The sequence below is a fragment of the Ixodes scapularis genome, unplaced genomic scaffold (assembly GCF_016920785.2).
Source record: "Ixodes scapularis isolate PalLabHiFi unplaced genomic scaffold, ASM1692078v2 PGA_scaffold8__174_contigs__length_109621045, whole genome shotgun sequence".
Taxonomy (NCBI): domain Eukaryota; kingdom Metazoa; phylum Arthropoda; class Arachnida; order Ixodida; family Ixodidae; genus Ixodes; species Ixodes scapularis.
The window spans coordinates 97,863,787-97,886,002 of NW_024609883.1; the positions used below are offsets into that span (position 1 = coordinate 97,863,787).

Below are 22,216 nucleotides of genomic sequence, written 5' to 3' on the forward strand. Positions count from 1 at the left end.
AGCGGGCCTTAGAGCTTTGCTTGGTGTCATTCTTGTGTATGCTTCTCCAGAGGGACCTTAGACGGATCATAAATTGAGTTTTTGACAAACTAATCAGTCAATTTGATTGACAAGTCTTCCCTTCTCATTCTGTCAGTGTCTATAGTTAACTTTTGTCTAATCTTGCGCGTTTCATTTGAGTTCCTTGCTGTCGCACGTTCCCAGAGAGCTCCTGCCCCGTGGGGTGCGCTCCAAGAGGCGTGGCGGGGCGGGGCCCTCCTCCAAGGGCACCCTGACCCTCACGAAGCCTCACCCACCCCTGCCGACCTCGTCCGAGCTGCTGCACCCACCCGCAGGCTGCGCCTCTTCATCGTCCCCGCCCCCCGAGTTCTCCTCCTCCCCACCGCAGGCCGAAACCCCCTGCCCCGAGGTCGAAACACCTCCTCTCCGGGCCGGGACCCCACCCCCGCACTCGACGACCCCGCCCACCAACTCCACGAGCCCGCCTTCCAAGGCCTCAGTGACTCCGCCCCGGAGGATGGAGACCCCACCCACGAACTCAACGAGCCCACCCTCCAAGGCGTCCGAGACTCCACCCCCCGAAGTGCCTCCGCGGCCGTCCGAGGTGGCGACGCCGACGTGGGTCCAATCGCAGTCTAGTGTGAGCACGTGTGGATCGACGGACTACTGCACGCCGCCTTCCAGCCCCCAGGTGGAGGGGGCGGAGCGAAGTTGCGCGGACCGCGTCACGTGATCCTGCGACTTTTGACGCGGCAATAGGTCACGCCTCTTTGTTGTTTTCATTCTTGGAGTTGTGACAATTGCTGCAAAACATGCAAATTCCAGTATAGCAAGTCTGTTCCAACATAAGAGCCAGAAGAGAGGCTCTGCCTTCAAGTTCTCGAAAAATGTGTTATTTTTCGAGCGCACAAAAAAAACAGGACATCCCTCTGTTTTTTTTTTTGTTTTTAGAGGTGTCCGCAAATAAGGCTGTGCCGAATGCCTCAGATCGTCTTAGTACATTTATGTTAAACTAAGCATTTTTTCTTTTTTTTTTAAGCGCGGAATTTTTGCTACAGTTCTTACGTTGAAACACACTATAGAGAAGAGAAAGTGTTGCATCTTCGTTGCACGTCTGAACTTGGTGCAGTATATTGCAGGCAGGTTTGTCAGGAAGTCTTGCTAATAGGTGCAAGGAAAGGTCACGAAATTTAGACAGTTTTGAGGGATTCGTCTGACTGTGTTGGTCGTGCTGTGGGTGACCTGTAATTGGTGGGTGTGGCCAACCTTTTCTGTCCTCGATTTCGATTGGCTTGTTGTGTCTTCCTGCAGCGAAAGCTGCAATTGGATTGGTTATTGTATGAGTGGACCCAAGAATGGTTGTGTCCCGCTATTCCTGGTTGCCGCTGACTACGCTAGTTGTTTTTTTTGCACAAAAGGGGAACTTACAGAGCAGTTGCCAGAATTCTGAAAGTTACCCGTTTATCTGATGGCAGCTCATTCAGTTGTCTTGGTTAGCTATTGTGGTTGTAGTCTGTTGGGTGACAATTTAGCACTTGGATACACGGACGATAAAGAGCACATTTAGTAGGTGCATGGCGTATGTTTGAGATTTTGAAAGAAAACCTGTAGCCAAGAAGTCAGCAAGTGTACTAGTCAATCACCCCATCACAGTGTCAATGTATTTTTCCTTTTCTTTCCTTACATAAGTTCGATGATTAGAAGAAATGTCAGAGGTTGTTCTGGCTTTTAATTGTTGTTTGTGAGGAATTCATTTTTTAGACTGTTCTTGCATGTCGACCAATGCCATGAAAACGGTAGATTAATTTTTGGCGAACTACTTCACGAATGCCCCTTTCCTTACCACAATTAACAGACCCACAGTCACAAACCAAGTCATAATATGGTGCAGGCAGAATTGACATGGAAGACAGAATGCAATTAGTTCTGGGAAATGCATAATCCTTCATTTCCCGTCGAGTTTGAATGCAAAGTGTTAATTCCCTTACGAAACTGAATGTGTGGAACTCTAAATGCCTCGATTCCATAGAAAACAGTTGTGATCCATTTCACGAAAATTTTTGTAGATATGCATAGTCAGGATACTGTTTCAAGCCTAACGCTTCATCACTTGTACCACGGTTATATGTACAGACGTTTATATCAACCGAGTCACCCACCTCGCAGTGGGTGGGGACGTAACCCGCAACATATGTAATCCAATTTTACACGTTTTTAAAAATTTTTTTTGGAGCACACTTAGATTTTGATAAAAAATAACGACAGTTTTTCTCGGGAGCTGGCAAGGTTTGGTCGAAAATTGACACCTGTCTTCGTAAATATTTTGTAAATACGGGCCGTTCGCAAATGTGCGACAACTCGATATAATTGCTCATGTGGACAATGAGCCTCAATTTTGTACGGAAGGAACCTCCGACTTTTTTCTCTCCTGTTATGAATCTCGGAAAGTTACTACACGCTCGATGTCAGCAACGTCTACTCTTTTGCTGAATCCAAGCTCTCCTCTCTATACACTCCCGGCAATGTACTAATGCGTTTTTTTGCTGAATTGCTTCTTTTATGCTGTACTCTCTCATTCCGCAAATGCCTGTGATATGTTTATCGAAGTCAGTCACACTCTCGAGTGCCTTTTTACGATGCACCCGCCGTCGCGAGGCTTTGTCTGGACTCTCACATGATCTTGGGAGCTTGCAAGTGTGATAAGCTCAGAGTGCTTTGTTGTAGCATATTACGCTGCACAGCTTCAATACCTTGGTCTAACTTTTCCTATGCCTTGACACCATGGGGCGTGACCATCGGAGATACGAGAGAAACGCTATAGGATTTGCGATAACTGGCGTGGACTTGCACCCAAGAAAGGTAGCTATTTGGAGGATGCAGCTTTCCTTTAAACTTACGGTTCTAGTTGCCATAGATCAGATGTTGTGCAACAAAATATGCAAACGGTGTTATTTGTCTTGGTTGAGTGTCCCATTCAGGTACTTTTGAATAGAACACAAAATATTTAAAATACCAAATCGAATAACTTTTATGAAAATTATGAGGTTTATTAAGGCTGGTTCACGCAACCCCGTTTTCTTACGCTAAATTACTAAAACTTGCGTACAAGTCACTGGGACATCTGTGCTTTGATTCAGTGTGGCTACCAATTCAAGGACATAGCCTGGCGCACAACATTTGACACACAAATGTTTCGGTGACTTATACGTAACATAAGAGAAAAAGAAGGAGACTGGACTGTGTGAACCAACTTTTTAAAGGATTTGCCGTTTGCAGTGGTTTCCAGCATGAGCTTTTCTAATTGAAATGGTGCCCTTCAGCGGTTTTCGCAATATCAAATAAGATCTATTCAGGACAAGTCACCGAACAAAATGTGTTTTCACAAGTTCTGATAATACCAAGTCATGCCTTTTAAACGCACACATGAGGTCACAAGTCCTCTCTATTACGATTCTAATATTTTTTTATAGATTAGGAGCTTACAATAAAAGCAAAAAAATCAGTTTACAGTTGTGATATTCAAATCACATTATGTAAATGTTTTCAATTTTCGAGACTTGGCAAATACAAGTAACCATTCCTTCACTTCCGACATGTCACCAACCGAGCACCTCTGCCATACTCGAATAATAAGTCCCATTCCTAGTGTTACTTTCAAACAGCGAAATAGATCTTTTGTAATAAAAAAAGAATGATGCTACAACTTTTTTTCTTTTGGAAAAATATCCACATGCAAACATGATTGGGAATAAGTGACCAAATAAATATTATTCATATTCTGATCTTTCCACCACACTCTCACTCACTAGGGAAAACTAATGACAGAGCAGTTGCCAGGTGTGCCACTTTTCCACAGTGCACTCGTGGCCGGGGGAAAAACCACACTCCACGAAGCTAAAAATACATTTAGAAGACTCCTCGCTAGTTCTGTGTGCATGCTCGCCTGCATCATTAGCAGGTAGACCGAATCTCCTGTGTCACCTTTCCCATGGTGTTCTGGAGCTCCCTCAGCTTTTGGTTAGACGGTGCTCATATACTTGTCACAGAATGTTCACAAAGTGAATTAACTCTGGAAGAAATTCATGAGAGTCAAGTTGTAGCGCTTCACCTTAAATGCCTGTCCTGCACAGTCCCTCGAATGTGATTGCAGGTGTTGCAGTGTTCTTACCCGACTGTGATACTTAACGACTGCACAAACCGTATAGCGAGTCATGATGATTTCGACTAGTAGTCTTTTTCATGGTGCAATAATTGTCACTTCCTTTTTTTTTTTTAACTCGTTAGTACCGAGGCATCTCTCAAAGGTAACAAGATTTTGTACCACTCTGGACACTGAGCCCAAAGTTGTGCTTTACCGTTTTCGTTTATATACAAAGAGTGTTTTTGGTAGCTTTGTACGCCGGTCGACGCAATAACAGTTCGGCTAAGCTAGGTCCCTGGTAGAGTCACTTGAATGGGTTTCTACTCAGTGTCGCCTATTTCATGCTGCATTGTCGAGGCTAGCATAACTTTTACAATGCTGCAGTCCCGCATTGCTACCAGAGCATGTGGCTTGGACTGGAAGAGATGTCGAACGAAGCCGGCCAGATGCTCGCGTGAGTGACCGACAGCATTGAGGCACTGCAGGAGCTATGCTAGCCTCGACAGCGTAGCCGCGTAACACGAAGTAGTCGACGCCGAGCATAGCTATCTGTGAATCTGAGAGCCACCTGGTGTCAAGTGTCTTGCAACTCATGAGCAAGTGTTGGAGCAGCACAGATTTTGTTGCACTCGCGCCGTTCGACCCTTACTGAAATGCAGCTACTGGTTCACCAGAGAGCACAACTGTTTGCCTTAGTGCACAGCAGAAAAGCACACTGTATCTGTACAAAACATGCAGCGCCCCGTGATGCTAGTGTGGCGAGTTCTTCCGTCTCTGCAGGGGCAATTCGCATCCGAGTCGTACACCACCAGACGGTGCCACAAGGCGCGTACGGCCCATTTCAGTTAGCCAATGCAAGTTTTTAAGATCTGTCTTGTAACTGAATCCACGAAAACCCTGTGCGAGCTTTGGACAACAATTGTACCCCTTGCGCTTTTTACCGAAGCAAAAAGTACCGACCCACAAGTCTTCAGGCTTAGGGTAGTTTTCATGCCTTCGATTCGAGCGCAAGCACTACAGCTAGCTGGAGAGGTTTCACCCCAGGATTCTTGACTGCCATTTTGGTTTCTCTGAAGGAAGTGGCACTTATCTGGGCGTTTATGGCAGGTGTGCGAGTCATTGAGAATACAGATGTCGGCTTTCAAGTTGCGTGTTGGAGATTATTGGATGGCCGGCAGTGGTACTCGGTAGAAATTCCTGTACAACAGGTTGATCTATGAGACACTTTCCATGCCCCTTTGGCATTTGTCTATGGGAAGGAAAAAAGCTTGTTCTATACAAACTTCTAGAGACAGGATAATGTGCAATAGGCACAAAAGGGGAATCTATTGGCAGTTTTCGTGGTCTCGACATAGACATACCGAGGCTACGTCGAACATCAAAAGAAATAATGGTCAAACTTGTTGCATAGCACAGTGCAGGTCGAGGCTAGCGCCAGTGTTTACGTCTCTTCTTGTCCTTGTTTTTTCGGCGCCTATCTTCGATCATGAACCAACTGGCCCAAATTGCCACCTTAAAGCTCAATCTAACATGGCGTTGCTCTGCTTTTGGAAACAGACGAGCAGAGCATTTCACCAGCATACCCTGCAATGGTGACGGACGTTTTTGTGCAAACAACGTCGCACCGTTCCTTGCTTCTTAAAGTATTAAGTTTCGTCGGTTGCAATTTGTCGCCTTTTGATGCACCATGTGTTATGGGGCTGGGTTTCATAAAAAAAGTGACAAGTTTAAGATATGATCTAGACATGGATTCAAAGAAGCAAGCGTGGTGCAAGAATAGAGGGATGCGCGCCTATTGCACTCGTAAACGGGCATGCTAGCCAATGAGCATCCATCCAACCGCCGAGGAACCAATGCCGCCTCATTGTAACAGCTCGACGATGCTTCGGAGGGCATTCCTTTCGATATCCACATACCTGCCACCCCAACTGCATTTTTGACCCTGTACGCCGTACCTTACTTACTCTGTACTTGCAAATGTCGAGCCACTCTTACAATCACAGATCTCGAGTGGTACACCCTCAATCTTGGTAGGACACATTCCGATCCCCAACGGGCGCTCACTTTTGCGAAAGCGTGCTAGTCGACTTCTTTTTCCTTTTTCTCACCCTTGTACGAACAATTTTTTTGTCAATAAAAGGAGAAGACATGCCAATCTTTTTGGGTGTTTAGTTTTTGTGTGGAACCACGAAGAGTCTGCGCGAAGTCTCACGTCGACATGAACAACGGGTGGGACACAAAATTGCCTCAATGCCGTCGGAGACGTGCGGCCTTCTCATCAATATTAACGCGATAGTGTAACTTGTCTTGCAGAAAACCGGCATCGGCGGCATTGCGACAAGAAAATCCCGATTGATCGATAAGGCCACGACGTCATAGCAGCATGGCCTCGCGTGGGAATTTCAAACAACCCACAATGCTCACGTGAAAAGTGAGGTCACGCTTGGAATGAAAGTGATTAAAACATAACATGTAATGCAAATTAAGGTCATCGCATGTCTCAAATTATTTCACTTTATAAAGTGATTCATTTGCCTTATAGAGAAAATTTGAAGAATTTTAGGCGAGATTCAAACCCACGACCCTTCTGCTGCAAGCCAGACACGCTACCGAGCAGACCGTGCAAGGCACGCTCGCACAACGAATGTGAAGGCGATGCGAATGGTGCCCGATTTTCTGAGGAATATCTGTGTGTAGACATATACAGGGTGTTCCAAGGCTTTTGATTTCAGATAGCCGTAAAAGCTGTGCTAATGCGGTCTGTGCAGGTGAGTTATACGGCTAAAGGGACATATCGTCGTGCTAAGTCGGTTTGTTAACTAATATTTGTAATTAAGTTTTTAATGAGTGAAGATAGATATATGGTTTCAATTGGAAACTTGCCGAGCATCATGGAAGACCAATAAATGAGTAAATTTTAAAAAGTCTTTGAGTGCATAAGAAGTGCAGCGGTGCGCTAAACTTCCCGCACGTGGAACAGGTGCAAGGCTAGCGGTTCGAAAACGTGCCTGTGCAGTTTTTGCGCGTCTCGCCACCTGTTTTGACACCGCCACCATTACATACTAATTGGTAACTTGTTATTAATTATCCACCACCACACTTCCCACGTGCCGCATTCAAAAAGTTACTTTAGTGGTTCTTGATGATGCTAGGCAAGTTATTAACTGAAACCATATAAATTTAACAAGTTTAGTAATTTGCCACCTTATTGTGGATTATCTCCCTATACTATGTCCCCCTGGCCATGTAAGTCACCTGCACAGACTGCATTAGCGTAGCCTTTACAGATTTTTTAAAACAAATAGTAAAACCTAAAGAAAAAAAAAATCCTGTAGAAATTTTTGTAGCTTTTCAAAGGGAACTATGCTAGGCATCAACGTTTTGTGCCAGCATAGCCTCCACCATACTATCAAAGCTGCTTGCACAAGCACATAAATAAGATGGAAGAGGAGACAAATGAGATGTTTGCTCAGTAGCGTTGGGCTGAAGCACTGTGGAAACTAAGCCAACCCTGAGAGTGAAGCACAAAAAGGTTGTGTCTTTTCCCACCATCACAATTTGGGAAAGGAAGAAACATGATCTTCAGCCTCGCAGAAGCAAGGTTTTTTTTACATTATTTCATATATGGAATAGAAAGCATAAGCCTCTTTATGAACAGAAACACGAAAAAACTTGTGGGTTTCATTTTCACGCATGAGAGAGGCATTGTAGTACTGAAATAAAAGTCAAAACGTAGGCAAGCTGGTGCACTATCATAATTAAAAACCTTACGACAACATTGTAGCATGCCTCAGAAACATACCGAGAAAAACTAAAATGAACACTAGCTATAAAGGCTTCTTATAAGTTACAGTACTGCCTATACGTGCACCTGGGAGCACTGACCAATGCATTGTTTATTTATCACACGTGCATAATCCATTAGGGCACTTGACTTACCAACCTATGAACGTACGTGCAGTCCTAAAAATGCTCCGAAACAAATAATCACTCTTGGATAGCAACGCATTACTGCAACTTCATTATTTTGTTAATAGCTTAACTGCAACACGCTAGCTTTCTCATCGTTACTTAAGAAGTAACGAGGAGAGGAACATTACTTTTGTCTTTACTTTTCAGTTTCTTGAGCATTAAGATATCATTGAGCAAGTGCAATATAGCCATTCCTTGCACTTTTTAAATGTGTTCACAGACATTTTGAGTTTCATGTTTGCCTTGTGCCTACTTTACATGCACTTTCTGAAATAAACTTGGGTAGGGGGGATTTACGGTACTGCAATTAATTTTTAGAAGGAACTAGCTGTAAAAAATTACTTTTTCATTGCAGTCACTGCAATGGTAACTTCATTACTTTTACTTGAAAATAACTAACTGTTATGAATTACTTTTTGAAAATATAACTTACCCAAGACTGTGAATAAGGGGTTGTTCTTAGAGCGTCCAATGAACCAATACAAAATTCTTGCGCAATTCCGACGAATGACTGATTCGTGCTTACTTTATTTAAAAGACGCCAATCCGACAGTTCAAATGATGCGACATCTCGAATGCTCGGAGCGGACGAAATGTGCTACTGGTTGTAGTAAGTCGGCCGGAACTGCGGCTCCCGCTGCATCATTGCACCCGGGGGCGGACCCGCCGAGGGCGGAGGCCCCGCCATTGGTCGCGGTGGGGGCGGCATGTTCGTCGCCGCGCTCCAATGAAACGTGGGCGGATGCCCCGCCTCCTCGTACGGCGACGCAAACCGCGGCGGCGGAGGCTGCGGAGGGTGCACGAACTGCGGCGGCGGCTGGTGCTGCACGAACTGCGGGGGCGGGATCCGTGCCGGGGGCGGGGGAGGGGGTGGAGCAGTGGTGTAAGAGGGTGGAGCCTGCGTGTACGGGGGCTGTGCCGCGGGCGGCGGGTAGCTCATGGGGGGCCCCGCCCCCTGAGGCGGCGGGTACGCCCCTTGCGGCGGGGGCGGAGCCATCACGCCATGCGGGGGCGTGGCGTACTGGGGAGGGGGCGGTCCCGCCATTTGGGGGGGTAACGTTGCTCCACTTCCTGCCCCTCCCTTGTGGCTGTCGTCGTGGATTTGGACCGTGATGAGGTTGGATCGGCTGACCACCGGGATCTGAGCGGGCGGGCCGGACGGTTGGAGCTGGTATGAGCGAGGGGGCGGCGGCATCTGTTGTTGTTGTTGCTGCTGCTGCTGCTGCTGTTGCGCTGCGGCCATCATCATGGGTGGAGGCATGTCCCTGTACTCCGGGGGGTGGGGCTTCGGCGGTGGGGTTTGTTGCATGTGTGGCGGGGGCTGCATTGGTGCTCCCCGAGGCATGTCCATGGCGGACGGGGGCGGGTGTGGCACCGGCACGGGCACGGGTGGTGGGTGTTGCCGGGGGTCACGGACCAGCAGGTGTCGGGGGGGAGGGTGCGCCGGTGCTGCGGAGGCCGCTGTTGCCAGCTGCTGCTGGGGCGGATGTCCGTGGCCCGCAGTCGCAGACTGCTGCGGAGTCGTTGCATTGCTGCTCGCGTTCTTCAGGTGGCGATGTGTGATGTGGGCCTGTGGGAAATGCGCATGACATCACGCCACACCCTCTCTACGTGCCTTTAGAAGTCAATAAGTAAACAAACAAACTGCCTCTCCGCGAGACGATGGCGTTACAGAGCCAGCATCGGCATCTCGAACTTTAAATGTGCGCACACGGTGTACAGCTCGTATATTCATTCTGACGCTGCGAAGGCTGAGGCACACGAGCGCATTGAGATGTCATCCAAGTGCCGCTCAACTCAGGTTCAGGCAGCGCTGTCTTTCACCCAGTATTTGCTAAGACGCGCCTTCTAGCAAGCCTACCCTGATCATCGGTAAACAGTGGGAGATTGTCATAGAAAAATCCACCAAGGCGAAAGGCCGAGCCCGTCAAAGCCCTGCCGAATGGCGAAGTCGTGACGAGACAGTATCCGCAAAACACTTGGGAGAAACGCGAAAAACGAGAGAACGGAAACGACAAAGATTTAATGAAAGAAACGATGCAATTTCAAGTTCAATGACGAGACCAAACATCCCCTCTTACCTCTTGTTCAGTAATGCAATTTGCGAAGAAATAACGAGCTTAATGAGTCGCACAAATAAAATTGAATTTTTGGGTCACAAACTTTATTGAGACTCGTTATTGACTCGCTACTATTTTTTTGATCAAAATGATTGGAGATGCAGTTAGTCTGAAAACGATCGGGTCTGCTTTTATTCTATATTCTTCCTGGTTCTAAAAGAGCAACACTCGAATTTCAAACCGCTATTTTTTTGAAGGAGCAATGTGTTGTGGTGAGAAGCAACGACTCTAGTACAAGCAAAGTGCCTTTTTGTCCGGGCGGCTAGTCAAGCAAGCTCGACGATGATTTTTTCCTTGCACCCAGCACCCCCCGCCGGGCAGAAACACTCTCGAAAATGCACTTTTTCTCTCGAATATGCAGCACGAAAAGCATGAAACAGAAGAGGACAACTACTGAACAAATCTAATGTGTGATCGGGCTTTTTCGAGAGTTTGCAACAATTCCCGCGACACGCTTCCCGGAGAAAAGACCGTGCCCTGGAAGGGCAACTCTTTCGGATCGGATTCCAACGAAGCAACGTTTTCCCCGACATTTCGACGCCAAAACAGCTGCAACTCTGGTCTCTGGCGTCTGCATGCGAGTGTGACGGTGATGCACTACATTTTGTTGCCGCCATCATTAAATTTTTTTTTTTTTTCGAATTACTTAGATTGAAAAAAAAAGGCAACAATAATCTGATTTTATATCTTTAACAACACGAATGCTAAATGACCCACCCTGAAACCAGTACCCTGCTAAAACGACCCAGAGCAAAACGGGACATTGTCAAATCCCATCTCGGTTACCATCATCCCGACCGTGGTACCGGAAATACTACCACATCCCCGATCGGTCGCTGCCTTCCCAAACGTGCCAGAGTAGCAGTTGGTTTTGATCCGGGTTGATTTCAGCAATATACCTTCTGCCAAATTACCGAAGCGCCAAACAGAATGCTGGAAACATAAATACATGAACTGCACACACTTGCACCTTATTTTTAGAAATGATTAGAAGTAAAACGCTGAGACAGGGCATTGACACGCGCACGCGCAGAGTGCAGGTGGTTTTGGATTTTTGCTTTAGAACGGCGACTGCTGCAGACGCTGACATGTGCAGCGCATGTAATTACGCTCGCGGCGTGCGCCTCGGCGCACAGGGAATTTGTGTTGTAGTGACAGACGACTCGTCGGCAACTCCGGAACGGCGGCAAATACCACTCCTGTCTGATTTTTTCGGTCTTCGAGTGGCGCCCGAAAACTCCGTCTCTGAGTGGGGTGTCTACGGTGTCCAAAAGAAGTGGTCCCTCGATTTCTGCTCGATCCCGTCGTACAAGTGTCATGCCGTCGCCAGCCGCGATCCTGACAGCGTCACCGCAGCGACGATGGATGCGGCAGACGACAGTTCTGCCGCAGGTCGTTCTCTGGCTCGACAAACCGCAAAAGCTTTGGTAGCCAACAGTCAAAACACCGCGACGACGCTCACAACCTCTCGCTCTTTTTGCCACGGCTTATACGTACAACTGCCGGGATTGCGACATCGGTCGCCATGACACTTGAGCTTCTGCAACCTCGTTTGTTGCCGGTTCGGGACTGCCGTAGATGCATCAATGAAACGGGACGCGAAACGCACCGCTCGGAGACGCGTCGCGAGCACCGTGTCACAGCTGTGGGGGTCGGAAGAAGAGAGGCAGACGCACCTGCAGGTCCCGCTGGCTGAGGTAGGTCCTCCGACACGAGTCCTTCCCCTGGCGGCTCTCACCAAAGGTGCACATGAACACGGTGCCCAAGGTGCTCGGCTCCAGCCGCTGCACTTTGTCGCTGCACCTGCACCCCCACGGAGCCACCGACTCGTCAGGTGCCACACCTAAGCACACTAGCGCGCATCCCCGTGTGGTTTCGGTTTGCTCCCGGCCCTCCCGTCGACAACTACGGAATTTTGCACCGAGGGAAATTATTTGTGCGCTGTTCTTGAGTCAACTTTTCTTTTGTTAGTCCGCTACACGACGTATGGGCGTACGATTGAGATTTTCGTAAATCCGACGAACCTGCATCAGCTGCGGTCTACGCTCGAGCCACGCAGGTTTACCGTAAAACCCCGAGACGCCCCACCCCCAAAAAGTAGCCCACCTCCATTTTTGGCTTGATTTGCTATATTTTTTTTTAAACGCCGAGAGACAGCCCAGTCCTAGTAACAGTAGTGTTGGGAGCAATGATGGCGTCGGCGTAAATGCGGCTAGTTCGCTATGGCAGAATATAAGCGAACGTTGCTGGCTGGGAAGTACAATCATCTTTGCTTCGTTGCCCCTCGCCACCATAACGAGCTTGGAAGGGACATGACCTAAAAATAGCAATTTTTTTAAACTTTTCTTGATTCTACTCTGAAAGTTAACCCACTCGATATTTTCAGCCGATTTGGTTTTGATGTTAGCTGGGCTATCTCTCGGGATTTGATAATATGTAAAATATTACGAGGATGTGCGAGCGTTGCGGCTGAATGACGACTCACCGATCGATCGAGGAACACTATGTGTTGCTGCCTCGTGCTCTGCAGCGAGTCGAGTGATGGTTCAAAATGGAACTGTCCCCGACATTTTTTAAGCGCAGGAAAATGAGCCATCAATAATGGAACTGTTCCAAGATCTTTCAAGTCTCAGAAAACAAACCGTCAATAATGGAATTTTTCTTACATCTTTCGAGCACAGAAAAACAAAACAACGACTGTGGTGCACCTCGAAGCTGTCGGACACAGGATTCTTTCTTTCACGTGTTGTTTCCCCATGCAGTTTTCACTCTTTTCTTTTTTTTCCAACTCACCGGTAACAAATCTTGTCAGACTTCTTGGCGCAATCGAAGCAGAAGACGTGCTTGCAGGGGATCTGTGCGAGGAAAGGAGGTTGACAAAGGTGACAGCTCTACACGTGCTCGACGCACGCTCCGTGAAACCCCTCCACACCCAGATGCTTTCTATATGGCTCTCATGCTATACAGGGTCTTTTAATTTTCAAGGGGGTCCACATTTAAAAAAAAAAACAAGCAGTGACAATTGAAGTTCCCTCCTGCTATTCTCACTATGTCAGTGACTACAGTAAGAGAAGGCACTTCCCGGAACTCTCAAATTGGTAATCAATGTTTCACTAACTCAACCTTTTCACGGCCAAGTTTCTCGGCGGAACATCGTCTGCCACTCCCAAGGCATGTCCCAATAGGACATGTCACAAAAGAAAAAAAAAAAAAAAAAATACTCCATGAAAACAAAATTTTTCTTTTTAGCGCAACAGTACAGTAATCCCCCATTATAATGAAGTCAACGCGGCAACAAAAAAAATTTGATAAAAGCGATGGAGCCAAAAAAACAGTGCCAGCAGCCTTGAGGATGGACAGGAACACTGCGGAACACTCCGACCATATATTTAATCAAACAAATCTTGGTTATGAACATCCCGTGGCAGCTTTACCGAGTGAAAAAAATAATTAAGTAGAGTTTGCCGATAATTTCATCCAGGCATCAGTTCTCGAACTGCTCCAGGCATCGCAAGAACACTGTCACCACCGCTGCACTTCGCTTTGCTTCGAAGCAGCCATTGGACGTTTCGTGTCTCCGCAGTCGTAGGCGTTTCCCGAGGTGCCGATCCGACGTCGCTTCGTGTTTACCCTGGCCGCACGCAAGGTCTACGACCGCAGCATCCGTGGTGGGAGCAACAACAGGAACGTCCGCATCGACAAGCACGAACGAATCACTTATTTTGGTGACTTTGCCAACACGTTTTCTCACGCTCCTGTAGAGATAGTTGCAGTCATAAAAATCGTGTGCCAGCTCGGCAAGCGTGCTCATGAAAGAAAATCTGAAGTGCGCGATCTTTCACCTTTAGGTCGCGGGCGGGCTTTTTTCTGCACGAGAAACTTCTCGAACCCGTCCAATACGCTTTGCTTGTTCTGCAAAATGGTGGACGGTGTCGAACGGCCAATGCTGGAATGTCGAATTCTTCGGCGATTGCGAATTTGGGCTGGCCACATTTCCCAACCTCAAGCGACTTACGAAGCGTGCGTGTGCGTACGACACGTGCGTGTGTAATATGCCGCAGGCGCGCGTGTGGGGGCTCCTGAAGGGATGATCTCCTCCGGGCTTCATCGCTCCCTAGACCCGATTCCAAGAGGCGGCCGTAAGTAGCGCCGGAACGCTGACGCTGCTCCCTGCCCATGTCCCCGCGTCGGCGCATCGCAAGCGTCGCTGTGCCAGCTCTGCGTGCTCTGCCCTCTGTCACCAATTTACTCCATTTTCCCCGTTTTCTGTTTGCCTTAGTGGAGAAGAGGGAGGGAACGCAAGGGTTTCCTGTGTGCCTCTGTGCAGGCTTGCATGCTTTCAGCGCCGCAGCCTTCGTAATAAGCGTGGTCAGCCGCCGATACACTTCGAATAATCCAGTTAAAAGTGTGAGCATTTCGGTCGGGAACACACTGAACTTCGATAAAAGCGATAAATAAAAAAAAGTGATTTAATTATGACGAGGGATTATTGCATTTCTGTTGCAAAACTCGTTTCGAGTTAGCAGACGTCGACCCCAAAATAGGAGCATGTTTCGTAATCGCTCAAATGAGCCTCTCCACTATTTACGTCGCGTAGACGCAATGTAAATAGCGCATTGATTTGACCTCACAAATACCTATAGGTACATGCAGTTCCAGGGTTACTCGGTAGATGGCACCACTGTGGTCTCTCATCGTAAGCGGTTACAAAAGAATAGAACGCACTCGAGCACGCTCAAACACACAAGTGTGAGTCAACCTCGATGCGGAGTGTGCGCACCCCGGAGGTCGCTGCAAGGCTACGAACGACGCGATCTCTCCTGCTCGAGGCACGACGGCAGTTACGGGGATACTCACGTTGCGTCCGTAGATGATGATCGGGAGGCTGCACTTGTCGCAGCAGTGGATCATTGGGTTGATCAGCTTCTCTCCGATCAGGTTCACCTGCGCCAGCAGACGATGCGTGGGACGGGCCCAGTGAGGCGTGGCGACCTCATGCTGTCCCGTTTGGGAACGGCCCCGGCCGAACATGTTCTCGAATGCTCGTCTTATGCTCCTCTGCCGTGCCGGAAAGTTATGTCGTTTCCATAAAATTACATTTTGGCGATGGGCAAATAAGCTTGTGGTCCCGACTACGGCGGTCGCGCGCAAATCGTGTGCTGCGTCAGGAGTGGCATGCACCGAAAGGCCGATCGCTCAAATGCCATAAACTTTACCGCATGACAGGCGTATGTACTAAGACCAATTCATGCATATGATGCAGTACTAAGTCACCAGTAAGAACAGCACCATGCAGCATTGACTTTAACCTAACTTTACAGCGACGAAGCGCTGTAACGGTGCTGTATCGCTAATACTACAAGGTGCAACCAGTGTATTTTGAGTTCGAAGCGAATAGTTGTTTTGATAGAATATTTTCGAATCGAATATCGAATAGCTTTTCTAAGCCTTTCACTACTGCACCATGCTTACTAAACAAGAACCCAGCTGAACTAATTAAGGTTGCTCCCAAGCTTCCACTCGTCCATTCCTAGGCCAAGTTAATTTTAATCTAACTATATATGTGGACTGGGGCCTCAGAAAGTCAAATGCCTACATTATGATGGCAAGTAAACAATGCATATGATATAAGATTACACCCCTAGAGATGCCAAACTATACCTAATCGGAAAAGCAACACCCGGGGAACTCGCTTTCACGGGTGTTGCTTCTCTGCGGTACATAGGTGCTTGGTAAGAAGCACGCTTAACAGGGCTAACCTGCAGCGATCAACACTTGGAAAAATACAAATATTGCAGTTCATCTCAAAGTGAATGTCGTATTATTCAAAACTACTACTCGAAAATTCTAATATTCGCACAACTCTGAAGTCGAATATACTGCAAAGGCAGTGCTATTTCCAGTGCTGACTAATAGTGCCAAGGTAGTGCCATGCTGTATGCATAAACAGGCCCCTGGTCTCTCTTCCCGCACCTACGGAAAACTTTTGGTCTTCGAAGGAATTGCGACACGGCTGGTCTTTCACTTTGGCTTAACTAACTTCTGGTCAGAGCGAGTGCTTCAAGTCCGTAATGCATGAAACTGGAATGGGAATTTGTTTACACATGCTGATTTCCGTAAGAAGTACATCTATGAGGGTCGCAATATTCCACTTTTTCAACCACACATTCCCCCGTCCCCTCTGCTTAGCAAAACGAACGCATTGGCAGTGCCTTCTTCCAGACTGTCTCAAAATAATACACTATTTCAAACGAGTACCCAGTACTGCCCTGACAGGATAATTTCAAGAATTCAGAAATGTCATCCAGTTTCCAAATGCTACCTTCTGCTTAAGAAATGCCACTTCCTGTTCAGCTGATGGACCAGTTCAAGTGTCCCCAGCATGCAAAGTCTACTACGGAACCTATAACCTGCGCTTTTCTTCTCGGAGCCACCGCACTAGCGTAGTACGGAAGACACGGGAAAGCAGACGACACATACCGCCCGCGGCGAGTGCTTGGAAGCGGTTCGCTCGGAAATCCTAGCAACTGTCTGCATGCAACAAAAACGGCCACTTCCCCTACAAGAGAGCAGTAGTACTACGGTGCCTGCAACACGCCCCTGACTGGTGCATTTAGAGTCCCAAAGTGGCAAGAAACAACGTCACAGGAGCCGGCGCGTCAAGCCATTGGATGTTGCAATCCTGGCGGTCGGTAGTAGCAACGCCGGCGAAAAAGGCGAGTGGCCAAAGGGGTTGCCGTCGTCGCAGCGCCCCCGTCTTCCGTCCGCCCTGGTGTACGTAGACTGTCTGGTTGCAGAGCGACCTACGTCGCAACAGACGTCTGCTGCACCCACTTTCGCCACTGTGTCACCGCCGGCATCGCGACTAACAACGGCGCGACACTTCGAGGTCGTCGGGCAGAAAGAGAGGGCCCACTTTTGGGGAAACGGTAAACATTGTGGTCGGAAACGCGTGCCAGGCACCATGGTGGCGCGCGAGACTTGCGAAATGGCCGCCCACCTTGTGGTCCCATTTTAGCTTCTTGTTTTGATGGAGCGGCTCCGGGGGCCCGCTCCGTGTCAACGGCGAAAACGACGGAGGGTCCAGCAACACGGTCTCCGACTTGCGCTCTTCGGCATCTGCGAAGTACGGCGGAAGACAAGGACACAGACGGATGGATAAGCACCAAATGAAAAGATGCCAACTAGACGACAACGCAAGCCTCGCACCGTGTGGGTCTTGTGCTTTGATGAGAGAGGTCAGAACACCGAAGAGGCATGTGTGCCGCAATGCGAGGCTGGTTAGCACGTGCGTTCCGAGTGTGCTCGATTGTGTGTTGCACCGCCTCATAACCGCCGAGATGAGCACACACTAGCATTATCTGTCGGGTGGTCCTTTTTTATTCATCATTCATTCACCGTGGGTGTGAAATAACTCCGGCAATGTTACGAGTGACCATTTTTCGTAAATAGCGGATAGATTTGACGTCGCCCATAGTGTAAAACCTTTGGTCAATGGGGAAAAACCATCAGCCAATAGTGCAAAACCTTCAGGCACCACGCATTCAACCACACTCAAAATGCGAGTGCATGAACCAGTCTATAGGGCGAGCTTTCTGTGAGACACTGAGGCACGTCTAGTTTCCCGGCGCAACAAAGGTCTATGCCCAGAAATATACTCTGTGAGAAACAATGGGCTTGGTAAGCCATAAGACTAAATTCTCCTTTTTTCTTTTTTTTTTTGCCAATACATTAATCTTTGACCAACCCAGAGATGTATGAATAAGATGTCCTGTTGCAATTTAGTGGTTTGAGCACGCTTGAAGCAACATGAACATAACTTTTTTAAAAGTAGATCCAGACATCAATCGAGAACCATTTCTAAACTAAAGGGATATTTAATAAATAGGGACTTAAAGAAAAACAACATTTTTTTCTTTCTTTTCAGGTTTCGTGGCAGAGACCTGAAATTTATTTAGAGGTTACAAAATGCTGCGGAACCTTACGTGCCTTGCAATTTCTACTTGCAGAATGCTGTATATACTCTCGTAAGCCGATTGCGCACATAAAACTTTATTTTTTGAGCGCCATAAATAAAACTGATAGAAGTTGCCAACAAGTTGCTTTACATAAAAAAAATAATTAACCAGCCACAAGTCCGAGAACATTTTGCGATTTTATAGAGCCTGCCACCACCACTACGTACCTGGCTCGACTAGGTTACGTCTATGCAGCAAGCTGTTTTAGCCAGCAAAAATCTTGAGTAGATCAACACCTTATTTGAACCGCACGTTGTGCAACAGTGTCAATGCTATCACAATTTATCCTTGCAATCTAAGAGTTTACTGTATAGAGGCAACACCACCTGGACAGAAGGCCTCCACACGCGTCATCATAGTCAGATCGATCGAGGCGAGAGGTTGGGCACGAGTGCTGCGTCAGTGTTCGGCTGCGGCTCGTGGCCGATCAACGCGTCGAAGGTCGGGCTCGGGTCCAATAGCCGACCGAGCGCGATCCGACTGGGATGACGTTTCATAGAGGAAGAAGAAACCATGCGGAGGCCTTCTGTCTAGGTGGTGTTGATAGAGGCCACACGGGATACCTCATTCACCTTTGAGAGATCAGTGAGCATACCTTAATGAACTATAAGCTCGCACTGGCAGCTTCACTCTCAGTTCTTTTTCTATGTTTTGGCCTTGTCCTTTGCAATTTTGTATATTTATTATGTCTAGCCATTTAGCCCAATAGTTAATTATATCTCACCCTCAACTTTCCTGACAACTCGCGAGAAAAAAATATCATTACCCTAATTTAGGTGGTCACATATCGTGATCACTGCAGGCAGGGTACAACAAAATCACAGCATATAGGCCATTCAAACCTTTGGCTTCACAGCATTCTCTAGTTTTGCGTTACGACCTTCACCACTCTCAACGAACAACACACACAATAACAAATAAAAGAGCAAAAGCACACGCAAGCCCCGAGCTGACGTGACAAGCCCAGGACACGACGCCGGCGACAGTTAGGCGAGAGGCAGCACAGGAGTCACGAAAACCTTGCCTCACCGCCCCATGCTTTTTCTCTACCTCAAAGAAAGCAGGGCAGATTCATAACACCTGAAAGCCTCATAGGTCGACACAAGTAAAGCTTAAAAACATAACATAAAAAAAAGAACAAACAAAATTCAGCAAAATAAGAAAATAGGTATTGAAGCAGCCGTAACCAAGAAGGTCCATTTCCTTTCCCTTTATCTTTCCAAGCACATGCAGGTTAAATTGCGCGACACCGGAGAGCTCTCCCCTTGCAAAGCTGTCGAGACGCACATTCAGTTGGCCCGTCTGTTAGGCGGCATCGAGATGTGTTAGTGTCCGGTATCTTAGGACAGGACTCGGTTTGGCGGGTGCTTCCCAAATTGCTTTGTCCCCCCAGTCAAACCTTGATATCTCCCGGAGAGAAGATCGAAATTCCCAAACTTGAGAGGTTGGTGGTCATGCGTTACCGGCGTCTGGTGTGCGCTCGTCGTGGGAAACCATCCTGGAGTCATGTAAAATTTTAAGGAAGGAGTGAAACCCCGATGAGTGTTATATATTTGGCTGACCATCTACGCTAAGCTGGCCATCATATGCTTCCGCAATTAAAACCCACGCTAAACGTTGACGATAATGAGAAAGTATGCCAAAACTGTCGCTACAAACATGTGCCCCGCTGTAACCTTGGAAATGTTTTAGGTGGGGCATACTCTGCCAATTCCAGGAAACTTTCAGTGATTAGACTCTTTACAAGCGTCCACAACAGCGCGCAATTGAATAACGCAAACCAAAATTCCTACACAAAAAACCCTATTCACTTCCCAAAAACAAAAATCAATATCTCCTCTTCAAAAGCAAGAAACCCAAACGAAAAGGACAAGCTTTGAGATGCAAACGTGATACATTTTGTTGCGTGCCAAACGTGTAGTAATTTTTTGTGCTGCCTTAACATTTCAGATTATGTACAGTGCTAATCACACTTGTCTATAACGCGCGAGCGTGCGGCTTTTTCCAAGGAGCGCTAGACTGGTGGCATTCGCGGATGCTAAGCTAGTCACGTGGCGCAACATGAAATGGCCCACTCGAGGGGTGTCTTGTTCACTCTATCAGCTTGATAAGCGATAAAAGTAAAGTGCTTTATGATATATTTTTGTTTTTTGATGACGACATCGTTGATATGCCTTCGTGCTTCAGTTTGTTTATTGTTCGAGCAATGATGTTTGTAAAAAGCGTGCGAGCAGCCTTCCGCGTTCGCCACCAGCTGATAGAGCGGGCAGGACACCCCTCGAGTGGGCCGTTCCATGTTGCACCATGTGACTAGCGTAGTTTTCGCGAATGCCACCAATCTAGCGCTCCCCGGAGAAAGCCGCACGCTCGCACGTTACAGACAAGTGTGATTAGCACTGTACCCCTCGAAATTATTCTACGCTGACAAAACATTGGCTAGGGCAAATTAACCAGGGAGAGAGCTATGTCACGTCCGAAGTGTAGGGTGTATGCATCAAACATGTGGAGCAAGTCGGAGGTCTGTGACTGTTGCACGCACTTCTATTCACAACTTGCATGTAACATTATTATGTGGTTTCCGCTATATATCCCTCAGCTGCTGCTGGCACTGCAGTGACATTTTTAGAGCACACAATAAATGTAAAGGAAAGGCATCGGAATGATACACGAAATGATGTCAGAGCAACCTATCAATTAATGATACATCATACAGTCGTAGCCACATACTAATGTGCAGGTTGCTGTTCCAGCCGTACAACTGACCTCCTGTAGGGCTGCGCAGAACAGATCTTCGGTGGCTCTGCAAACCGCGGCAGAACTTTCCATACATCCCTGTTTTCCGCTCAACCTTCTCAACGCTCACGCCGTGAATGCCGACACCGAAGCAACGCCGCTTTTTCATTCGCTGCCGACTTTAGAAAAAGACTGTGGGGAGCATATTCCCTACGACCGACGATACTAACCAACGTTCGATATTAAAACATAAATAAACAAAGCATTACCAATAAAAAAAAAGGAGAAAAACCAACAGGAGAAAAACCAACTAAAAGCTCGCGCTACGCGAGTGCAAATACCACGGCACTTCACTCTCAAGCTTACTGGAACCGATTGTAGCGATTCTTCGTGGCCTCATAAAGAGCATAGTTAAGAAATAAGTTTAAGAAGCCAGGGGTTGAGGAAGAAAGTTCCGAATCCGACAAACGTTTTACCCTTCTTATTTTCTTCATCCTCTTCTTCGGCGGCGGGCAGCGACTCTTCATCATCTTCAACCGCCGCTTCAGCTTTTTTGCCGGAGGTGGCTGCCTTGCGACCGCGGGTACTGCGGCGGCCGCGTCCTCGAGCCTTCGTCTTCGTCGTTTTCTTAGCCGTAGCTGCCGAAATTAACACACAGTTTTCTCTTTTTAATCACTCACCCGCGCGATGAATCCAAGTAAGCTCCGATCATGAAGATCAATTGTTGCTGGGCTTAAGACAACTCCGATCTAAATGTTCTGTATCATATTTTTTATCCTCGATGTTAGATGCTGCGTCGAGAATGTTCGGTCTAGATCCCGCGGACGTTCCGTTAGTTTAACTTCGAGAAATTGAAGAAAAGTTGTGAGATGTCCTGATGATAGGTGCGGACGATCGCTTGAAAACGTTGGAATCTTCCTAGCGTCGGTGTCGTTGTAAGGTAAGGCAAACTTGTATCCGAAATTTTTATACGAATATGTTTAGTTTAGAGTTGGTTTCCGCGAGCCCTCGAGTTTCACTAAAGGGGACCAACAGAGACAAAAAGAAGCGAATATTCAACGACTTCCAAAGCCACTTTTCATACCAGCGTCAGCCATTTTGTGCCACCATTAAACAAACATGGCCACCGTCAAAAGCAGAAGTAAAACAGGTACTCCCATTGGCCGACATTACGTGCTTTATAAAACACCTAATATTATTGGTAGATATTATCACGTGGGTTTTAGTTTGAC

At 47.4% G+C, this 22,216-nt stretch overlaps 2 protein-coding genes across 3 annotated transcripts in view; one reads left to right on the forward strand and one right to left on the reverse strand.

Annotated features, from left to right (window-relative positions):
• Positions 1-6,289, forward strand: part of LOC8039178 (slowpoke-binding protein) — a 29,701-nt gene extending 23,412 nt beyond the window's left edge. Inside the window, exon 14 of the mRNA XM_029982729.4 lies at positions 205-6,289. Within this exon, the coding sequence (XP_029838589.3) occupies positions 205-733 (529 nt within the window). The 3' untranslated portion in view covers positions 734-6,289. The remainder of the gene's footprint in view (positions 1-204) is intronic.
• Positions 6,290-7,659: 1,370 nt separating this feature from the next.
• On the reverse strand, positions 7,660-22,160 carry LOC8039177 (E3 ubiquitin-protein ligase Hakai). 2 transcript variants are annotated; one of them, XM_029982734.3, is made up of 8 exons: positions 22,069-22,160; positions 21,461-21,622; positions 19,651-19,749; positions 17,234-17,352; positions 15,091-15,177; positions 13,027-13,088; positions 11,910-12,036; positions 7,660-9,683 (listed from the first exon to the last, which is right to left on the reverse strand). In XM_029982734.3, the coding sequence occupies exons 1-8, from the start codon at positions 22,079-22,081 to the stop codon at positions 8,712-8,714; spliced, it is 1,641 nt and encodes a 546-aa protein (XP_029838594.3). In that variant the 5' UTR covers positions 22,082-22,160; the 3' UTR covers positions 7,660-8,711. The 2 variants fall into 2 exon arrangements, with proteins under 2 accessions (XP_029838594.3, XP_029838595.3); XM_029982735.3 differs by lacking the exon at positions 19,651-19,749.
• Positions 22,161-22,216: the final 56 nt, after the last annotated feature.

Coding starts and splice junctions, on each gene's coding strand:
- LOC8039177 (XM_029982734.3), bottom strand. Junction 17,353..19,650: donor TCTCTCCGGGAGATATCAAG/GTTTGACTGGGG, acceptor CGTACTTCGCAG/ATGCCGAAGAGCGCAAGTCG. Junction 13,089..15,090: donor TCATCATCTACGGACGCAAC/GTGAGTATCCCC, acceptor TTCCTCGCACAG/ATCCCCTGCAAGCACGTCTT.